Here is a 9,841-nt window from a genome sequence, read left to right as displayed (position 1 = left end):
ATCTGTGTAAGCGCTCTGTCAGCCTGAAGAATATTCATGTTGTCAATAGAGACTCTATGAATAGTCTTGGATGAGTCTGAGAATGTTTGCAAAAAAGGAATTCGTTCTTGGGTGTTACGTGGGTTGCTCGTACCATGGAATTTCTCACGGGCCTTCATTAGTGCCACATCGGGAATAGCAGTGGGATAACCACTTTGACAAAATGTATTGTACATTGTGTCAATCTGTAATTTACAGACAGTGGTATCTGAGCATATACGTAAGACCCTTAGAAATTGCAAAATGGGGAGATTGTCCAGAAGATCCCGGGGGTGGGCACTCTTATAGTGAAATATTGTGTTCCTATCTGTTGGTTTAGTATACACTGATGTAGTGAGTTCATTGTTAGTGACAGTGATCAAAACGTCAAGAAATTACATTTCAGATAATGAGTCAACAGGGTTGAAAACAATGCCTGGAAACAGTCCGTTCAAGAAGGACACACTCAATGAGTGGGCATTCATTACCATCACAAATCATGAATACATCATCGATAAACCTTACCCATGTTATCACCTGTTTAAAGAATTGGGACTTATAGACATGGTGTTCTTCGAGGAAACCTATGAAGAGGTTTGCAAACGAAGGCGCTGCTGAACTCCACATAGCGGTTACCCGAATTTGTTTATACACTTTATTTTCAAACGTGAACATGTTGTTATTTAATACAAGCTCGAGGCAGCAGAGAATAAATGCAGAGGGAACATCTCGGTCTCTATCCCCAGTCAGAAAGTACTCAGTTGCTGCTAAACCTGCATCATTTGGTATTCATGTGTATAGGCACGAGATGTCCATTGTTACAAGTCTCCAATCACCTCTGAAAGATTTAAAGCATGTCAATTTAGATAGAAAGTCATCAGTATCTTTGATGAAGGCTGGTAGTTTTCTCACTAGGGGTTGAAGATAATAATCAACGTATTGTGCTATAGGCTGAGTACAAGATCATGTACCAGAAACTATGGGACGAAATGATAACGGACTAAGACCCTTGTGGATTTTGGGTAAACCATAGAGTACGGGATTGCGTTCATAATCATCATTCTGCATATTAATGAGAATGGAGTTTTTTCTTCTGCTTTTCTCCTTATTAAATATTAAAGTTAAAGGAGAACTATGGGGTCAGGGCTTTTCATCATAGTTCTCCTTAGGGTAACTCAGCAAGGAGCTGAACTCCCGTCCTCCTCCTCCTGACGCCCTCGGAGCCGGTCCCGGGATCCAAGATGGGGCAGCGGATCCCGGGAATCAAGGTGAGGGGTCAGGGTGGGAAAAAAAAACGAGCGAAGAGCACATATAGGCGATCGGCGGGCTATGGACCCGCTGATCGCCTATATGTGACACACCCGGTAACGGGTGTGTGCAACGGTCGGGTCTTTTCTGCCCAAGCATGCCCGCTAGGGGGCGTGCGCGAGCAGAAAAAAATTGCCGTCTGGAGACGGCAACCCGGAGATGTAGCAGTGCCGTCCGTCCGTTTTTTTACTACGGGCGGACGGCAAGAGGTTAATGACTCCATGATGGCGGCTTGGATTTAATGCATATTTCCGTTTCTTTGTGCTATAGAATAAGCTCACGATCCTACAATGAGCTTTAAACTATTGAGCACAGACCGGCGTTCAGCTCTTATTGATTCTGGAGGAGGCTGTACCTGTCAGAAATTCTGACCAACCGCTGATGACCCACGGCGCATGCACAGTAGCACGGCCCACTTACATAGTGTATAGAGCTGACGGCTCTCTCTCTCTCACTGCGGACAAGCGTTACGGTCTCCATGATATTGTTGTTGCTACGTATAAACATAATTATTTTGATATCGCCAGTGCATAACCGAGCGGCCTATGGATAACAACGTTGCCCTTACATTTTCCATACTAATATATACTCTGATCTCTGATATGCAATAAGATTCTTGTATTGCTCCTATTTGCAGCTCCTGTATCTCCTGTATTTACTTTTTTTTAATGTACTTGGTGGGAAGATGACGTCACTGAGACGCCGAGGGGTGGGTTTTTGGATGATTATCAGTTTCACTGTGTGTATATATAGGTGGTGGTTTTTAATTGTAAGCATGTTTATTTTAAGCCTGATGAAGGGGACCCTGTGCGGCCCCAAAAGCGCTTGTAATGATTGACATCAATAAATGGATTTTCACTGACGTTTAAGTCGTTGTCGTGCTGGAGACATTCCTATACTTGATCAGCATGTTACTAAGCCCCAAGTCCAGTGCTAAGTGCATAGTCCAATTCATATCATGTTCTGCATTATTATATTATGTAAGCAATACATTATAATTTATTGCTGGAATTTGTAGTCCCGCTACAGCTGGTGCCATTCTGCATTAGAGTGTAAGCTACTCTGTACAGAGACTGATGTGACTGGCTCAGTGTTCTCTGTACAGCATTGTGGTATATGTCAGTGCTATATAAATGTATAATAATAACTAGGAATGCACCGATACCGAGTATTTGGGCGAGTACTCTCCCAAGTGCTCCAATGCCAAGCCCGATAATTAGCTTCAGACATCAGGAAGTCGGGCAGCGAGTCACTACACACTGCCCAGCTTCCTGTTTGACTGGAAAGCTAGCTCCATGCTTTCTCATCACTTGTTGACAAGAAGCACAGAGACGGCTTCCCTGCTAATCGGGAAGCCCAGTGAAGAGTCATTACACGCCGCCCGGCTTCCTTAATGAGACTTCTGGGATTGGGTATCGGCGAGTACCGAAAACAAAAATATTGGTACTCGATAACGAAAAACCAGTATCGGCGCATCCCTAATAATAACAGTGTGTGACTGGGGGGACATTAGAGTGTAAGCTCCTCTGTCAGAGACTGATGTGAATTGGCTCAGTGTGGCGGCGGTGGGTGGAGGCGGTGAGGGGGGCCCCAGCCTAAAGCCGTGTACTGGACCCCAAAAATTCTTATGGCTGCTCTGACCATAGATATAGCATGATGAATAAGTGTTGTCACCCTACAACAGGAAGTGTGCTACTGGCAGGGTCACCAGGTGAAAATAAATGAAAAAAGCCTAAAAACTGAAAACTAATGTAGCCACCATATCTAAGAACTGGTAAGCTGCAATTTTTCATGGGGTCTCTTCATGGGATTAGATACCCTTCAATGCAGTCAAAACAGAGATTACATTTCAGTTTATGATTAAAGAAAGATTCTTGCTCTTAGGTTTATCACATGACACTGTAGTTCACGATCATTTACTGTATTATAAAATTGGAAAAATAAGGTTGGAAATCTTTAAAAGCAAAAAAAAAGCAATAAGAATACAACAACAGATTTGAGATCTACATGCAGTTTATTGAAGATATAAAGAAAAGACAAGAAATGCAAGCCTGGGATTGGGTAATCCAGTAACGCATCATAAAGGATTTTATATACAACAAACACCTGGAATCGTTGTCATCCATTACTTCCCAAAAAACACAGAAGAAGGGATGCCTAGGACTGACTACAGTGCAAATACAGTGCAGTTACATTCATACATGATACCCTTGCACATGCTGTTTGGTTTCATATTCTGCTTTATATATGCTGTAGTGCAGTTTTCTTTTCATATTTGAGACTATGTTCTTGATCCCTTTTTAGTCGATGACCCTAATAAATGGGAATTTTTAAACTGATCATACACAGTAATATTCTGATTTAACCAGATTTTACCAGCACCTGTGCAATATGAGAGCCATCCTACTGGATTTAACTAAATGGGCTGTTTAGGAACACTCCATCTAATAGGTTTGTTGGCAAAGTTTGTGTAATTAGCCAATCAAAATCTTATTGCATAAAACCAGTTTATGGGTTGTTGTAATAGGGAAGCATAGATGGTTTAAATTATAGTCAGCCATAAATCTAAGAACAAAAAAGGAAAGGACCAGATTGATACAACTGAAGATAACTAGTGAAGCTTCTTCCATTTGAGCACACTGACAAAGGTATAGTGAGGTTTGGCTTGGAAGGGTGGAAATTAGTGCTATGACAGTGGTGCATCTTAATAGGATTGCTTGACTGAGGATGTTACTGTTTTTGACACAGCTACCGAGGATTTTGTAGATGATTGGTTGTAATTGCCAGATCCTTGGCCTCCACCGACATAGCAATTTCCTCCTCCAACACCATATCCGCTTCCTCCTCCACCATATCCGCTTCCTCCTCCAACACCATAGCCGCTTCCTCCTCCAACACCGCCTCCAACACCAAATCCAACACCAAATCCGCTTCCTCCTCCAACACCATATCCACTTCCTCCTCCAACACCATATCCACTTCCAAATCCACTTCCTCCGGCAGAAGAACCTCCACCAACTACAGCTGGAAATAAAAATAAGAGTTTTATTTTCTCTTCCATTAAACAATATTAAAAGAAATGCTGTAGTCACAGAATAATTCTATACTTACAGACGCTCACATTGCTGACTACTTGTCCAGACATTCTGCAAAGGCAAAATATAGTTTTATTACAAATTATTATGCTAAGAAATGGTTATTCTATCTACTGTAAAATGCATTATTAATGTAATTCCCAACAGATTTCAAACCAGAACAACTTAGTCTTACTCCCATTCTGCCTGAAATCCAGATTTATCGAGAAGTAGCCCCATTCAGATAAAACCCTACTTGTTCTCAATTAAACTTTCTCTTCTTGCTGTCATTTCTGCCTGTGTTCCAATTGGGAGGCTGACACTTCTTAATAATGGTCTCAGGAGTTTGTTGGCTTGTGAACAAAAAACCGCCAGCCTCACATGTAAAGCCATCCAATCACTTCTATACACTAGTATTGGAACCACCCTAGCCCCCTTTCCCCGCCATGTGTCCCAGGCTCACCTGTACCTCCTGGGTGCCCAGCACCACCATGGCAATCATCAGGATTGAGACCAACGAAAGATCTCCCTTGTAATGGATGAACCTGGAAATGCTCAGCTCTAAGAACTCCTGAGTTCAGAGCTGTCAATGCCCCAAGCTATTTTTTGATGCAACATCATCTTTTATTTTTTACAAAAGACCGGGTATTATATTATGTTTAAGCGCACTAAATACATTTGATTGTATTTTTTACTGAAAATATAAATTTGATAAATAGTAGAGGAATTATCATCTAACATAAACAATGTAAATGCCAACATTTTTTTTACAGGGTCTTTGCTTTCACAAAATATGTAATGTTTGAGGGTTTAAAGTAATCTTAAGCCATAAAATGTACTTTTTAACTTGTGTGCTAAAAAAAGGCTCTGGCAGTGCAAGGGTTAAAGTACAAAAGCACTCAAATTTTTATTTCTATGGCACTTGCATATTCCCTAGTGCTTTACAAGATACATTGATTTGTTCACATTTGTCCGTAGCCTAGCACATGCAGGACCAGTCTGAGGACCCTACAATATTTATATAAAAGGTGCTTTCTAAAGTTGGCGTAAAAAGAAGAAGAATGTACTAACTTCATTAAGACTGCTCCTCAGTAGGCAGTGGGAAAGCTAGACATTCTGTCACCAAGGGCAAAGGCTCAGAGTTGCCCCCAGGGAGAAGTTCTCCATCCACACACCCAGTGGCACCCCTCCTTAAGCGGAACCCGGGGCACATACCCCCCCAGTCAGTAGGAACTGGAGATAACAACCAAAAAAATGCAACAGCACTAACCATGGAGCTCCCATAATGCCAGGGCAATATATTATACCATAGGCAACACAGGTAGAAATGATATAGTTTCAACAGTAAGTAGATGGAAAAAAAGGCTCCTGTTCATTAAGTTCCCCATTGAAGATGCAAGGGTGGATGAGCGGACTTGGACATAGACATTTTGCATCCAGGGCCATTCATCTGTCCCTATACGGATGTAAATGCTCGAATATGAGTGCATATGCGTACAGTCACAGCCTGTAATACATTTTTACAGGCTGCAAAGCTCAGTATATAGCGGGCTACTGCCAGCTATATACTGAGAGCGCCACAGCCCGGACGGATCCCGACAATGCTGTCAAGATCCACCCAGCTGGCTGATTGACAGCGGGCGTTTCCTATCTAGAGATGGTTGAACTCGATGGACATGTGTCTTTTTTCAACCTGACTAACTCTGTAACTAGAGGCAGAGCCAGCTGTGCCCGCCTCCTCCCCCGTCCGTTCCTCCAGTCAGCGCTGGAGGATCAGAGAGGGGAAGTGGGGAATCCCTGCGTGGAGCGGTGACTGACAGTGAAGATGATCAGGGGCGAGTGACAGTATGCGTTCGCTCACTTCCCGATCAATAGAGCCGACGTGTGACAGTTTCATTGTCACACTTCAACTCTAACTATGAAGATGAGTGTAAATCGCTAAACTCATAGTTCTCCTTTAAGTATGTTTAAATACATTAGACGGCATTCTTACAGCATCATAAAGTGTCCTCAAGAAGTTCAACTCGTCTGTGTACAAGTCCACCTTGATCTCCAAATCTGTTTTGACCATAAATGCAGCATCCACATCCTGAAAAAAACCCACACAGAAATCATTTGCTTTACATGGCAACAAAATCACACCAGAAACACATGCTGGTTTAATCTAGAATACAGAATTTTCAAGTCTACATCTGAAACGTTAGCATGGTTAGGGTGTATCTAAAATAACTTAGGAGACTCTAAAACAGAGGTATTACTTCTCTTTATCTGCAAAGATAGCTTCACTACAGATCATCAGGAACACAGAGTTTAATACCAGAAATCAGTGTTTTATTGTGTAATCAATAGGATGTTATGTAGCAAATATATTTTACCTTTTTAAGCACCACAAATTCATTTTCTGCTGCTGTACGCTTATTAATTTCATCTTCATATCTGCACAGAAAACATAAGTTAACAGTATAAACCCTCTGCCTTTCTTTTTTTATAATATGCAGTTTTACATTTCATGTATGGAAATATAAAAAGGAGAACAAAATACAACTAGAAACATGGCAAATGACAAGTCATACATACTTTTTCTTGTAGTCTTCTACCATTTCTTGCATACCCTTTAGGTCATTATCCAGACGTCCTTTCTCACTCAATAGACTATCAAGCTGCCTATTCAGAATGTTTATAAAATTCTCAAACAGTGGTTCTAAGTTGTTTTTTTTGGAACCACCTTTGCTCCCTTGTTCTTGTAAAAGATGCCATTTTGTCTCTAGTACTTTGTTTTGTTGTTCCAGGAACCTAACCTGTAACCAAAAAAGACAACACAGTACGTTTCTCCAAAGTCCGAGCTTACTAAATAACGAAAAGAAAAGAAAAACTTGAGTTCAAAACAGGAAACAATAGGTGTAAACAACCCTTACCTTGTCGATGAAACTTGCAAATTTGTTGTTCAGGGTTTTGATCTGTTCTCTTTCTTCAGTTTTCACTTTTTGGATGTTTGGATCTATTTCCACATTTAGTGGTTTCAAAAGGCTTTGGTTTATGCTCACTTGCTGGATGCCACCAGGAGGACACACGGGGAAGCCAGGGTCTCCTCCTTGTCCTCCTCCATATCCTCCTGCACCTCCACCAAAGCCTACTCCACCACCAAATCCTGAACCACCACCACCATATCCTCCTGCGCCACCACCATGTCCTCCTGCACCACCACCATGTCCTCCTGCACCACCACCATGTCCTCCTGCGCCACCACCATATCCTCCTGAACCACCACCATATCCTCCTGCGCCACCACCAAATCCTCCTGAACCACCAAATGCTCCTCCACCATAGCTAGACCCAACACGAACAGATGAAGCAACTGAGGTTCTCTTTCGTCCACCAAGGCATTGGGCGTTATGAAGACTTTGTGATGCAAAGCTTGAAGAACGGGAGCCACCTGATCTTCCTCCACCAAGTGAACAGACGCTAAAGCCTCTGCTGCCTCCACCACCACTTTGCATTTGCTTAAGGTTGCTCATAATGGCTTTTAAAGGATGAAGTTTGAAGGAAACTAAAAAGAAGCAGATAAGACGAAGGAGACTTGGACCCCTTTGCACTGAGAGACAAAAGCCTTCCTTTTTATCTGTTTGAAAAAGTTGGGCTTGGTTGCATAGGTGTCAGGAGGCCAGCTTAATGCAATAGTGGGTTTGGCAAACCTGGCAGCCACCCATCAACTGCTAAACTGATCACACCTATGGGAAATATTGTTTAGTTTGCAATGCTCAGTTTATATAATCTAAATCAGTGAACCTGTTTGAGGAGATGTTAATAGATCAAGAGCTTCTGTATATAAATTACATTGTGTTCTATATTCTACCAGTGTGCTTTAAACCCTTTGGGGATTTTGTTGAAGAATCAGCTTGTACTAGAGTTTATTGATATTATCAGTGCATGACACTTCACAAAATTAGTTTTAGGTACTGTACAAATACTGGTGACATTGATGAATATTCTGCAGTCAAGCCTGAATTTAAAGAGACTCTGTCAGTTAGCCCATGCAGAGTTTCTTGAAAGCCCACATTTTGTGACCCACGTATACCAACCTTTCCTTTTTCCTCTCAGAGTTGGAAGTCAAATCCAGTAAGCTTCATATTGGATGTCCTCTGGCCTTTGACTGGCTTGATTATCTCATCATCCTCCTCGTAATGGTTTTTGGCCTGGAAATTGGCCACCCAGACCCAAGCATTACATCAATGGAAGAAGTCACATTATCCACCAAGCACCATGTATTTGAGGAGGCTCCAACAGAACAAGAGGGGGTGGGGGAGCACTGCAAATGAGGAGACTGGAAGGGGAGACTGGTAAGAAACACTTTCCCTTTATTGGCAAAAGTAACAGAGGCTATAGCTGGTTTGTGGTGTCCTCACAACTTTAATAAAATCATAGGAAAAGCACATAACTGGGATATTTTTGGCAACTTGAGGACCAGCACATTGTTTAAATGGGTGAACACCACTGTGACATTAAAAAGAATGACAAAATAAAGTTTGCATTCATTTCAAAAACAGTTTTTGCCTACAAGTTAATGCCATTGTTATGTGTACTGGGTATCATTATTTAAAATAAGCATGGCACTGTATTAATTAACATACCAAGGAAAATGCAGGTAGTCAGGATAATAGGGATGCACCGATATATCGGCCGCCGAAAATGGCACTTTTGGCTGAATGCCGAAAGTGCAATTTTTGTGCCGATACATCGGCGCATCTGTGCTTTCTTTCCTCCCTGCTGAGCGCTGCTCTGTGTCCCAGCAGCGAGGAGAGAAACTGTCAAAGGCGGCCGAGCGCTGCGGGAGGAGAGCGCTGTTAGCTGCCGGCGTCTCTCCTCCCACACCACTCAGCCTAATGTCACAGTCCAGCAGAGCAGTGTAGGGGCGGAGACAGCCTGCACTGTCACAGGAGGCTGAGCTCTCCTCTCCGCTCGCTCAGCCTCCTGTGACAGCGTGTCAGAGAGGAGAGCGGGTACAAGCAGTCAGTGATCAATGATCGCTGAGTGTTTGTAGATAATTGAGGACAGAGTATGTTTACTATATCCTCAATTATGAATGAATGGGAAGTGATCTACATCACTTCCTGTTCATTCATGATTGTGGTTATAGTAAACACACAATGTCCTCATGTTATCAATGAACAGGAACACTCATAGACGATTCCTGTTCATTGATAACAGGAGCTGCAGAAAAAGACATTGAGGACTTTGTGTCCTCAATCTTTTTTTTATTTTAAAAGGGAAATATCAGGGGCCTGTTTAGACCCCTAATATTCCCCAAAGCCCCTAAAAGTAAAGTTACAAATATTTAATAAAAAATGAAGTAATAAATAAAAATGAATATAAAAAAATGTAAAAGTTTATAAAAGATAAATAAAAATAAAATATTTAAAACATTAAAAAAATTAAAATAAAAA

At 41.8% G+C, this 9,841-nt stretch overlaps 1 protein-coding gene across 1 annotated transcript; it reads right to left on the bottom strand.

Moving 5' to 3' along the window:
* Window positions 1-4,030: 4,030 nt before the first annotated feature.
* On the bottom strand, window positions 4,031-8,018 carry LOC108796077 (keratin, type II cytoskeletal 3-like). The gene is made up of 6 exons (XM_018567466.1): window positions 7,316-8,018; window positions 6,978-7,198; window positions 6,776-6,836; window positions 6,362-6,489; window positions 4,438-4,472; window positions 4,031-4,350 (listed from the first exon to the last, which is right to left on the bottom strand). Exons 1-6 carry the CDS (start codon window positions 7,913-7,915, stop codon window positions 4,031-4,033), a joined length of 1,365 nt encoding a protein of 454 aa, XP_018422968.1. The 5' UTR covers window positions 7,916-8,018.
* Window positions 8,019-9,841: the final 1,823 nt, after the last annotated feature.

This window comes from Nanorana parkeri, unplaced genomic scaffold (genome assembly GCF_000935625.1).
Source record: "Nanorana parkeri isolate BGI_ZX_2015 unplaced genomic scaffold, ASM93562v1 scaffold1053, whole genome shotgun sequence".
NCBI lineage: Eukaryota > Metazoa > Chordata > Amphibia > Anura > Dicroglossidae > Nanorana > Nanorana parkeri.
The sequence above is the reverse complement of the archived record's forward strand: the minus strand, read 5'-3'. Positions and strand labels throughout refer to the sequence as shown.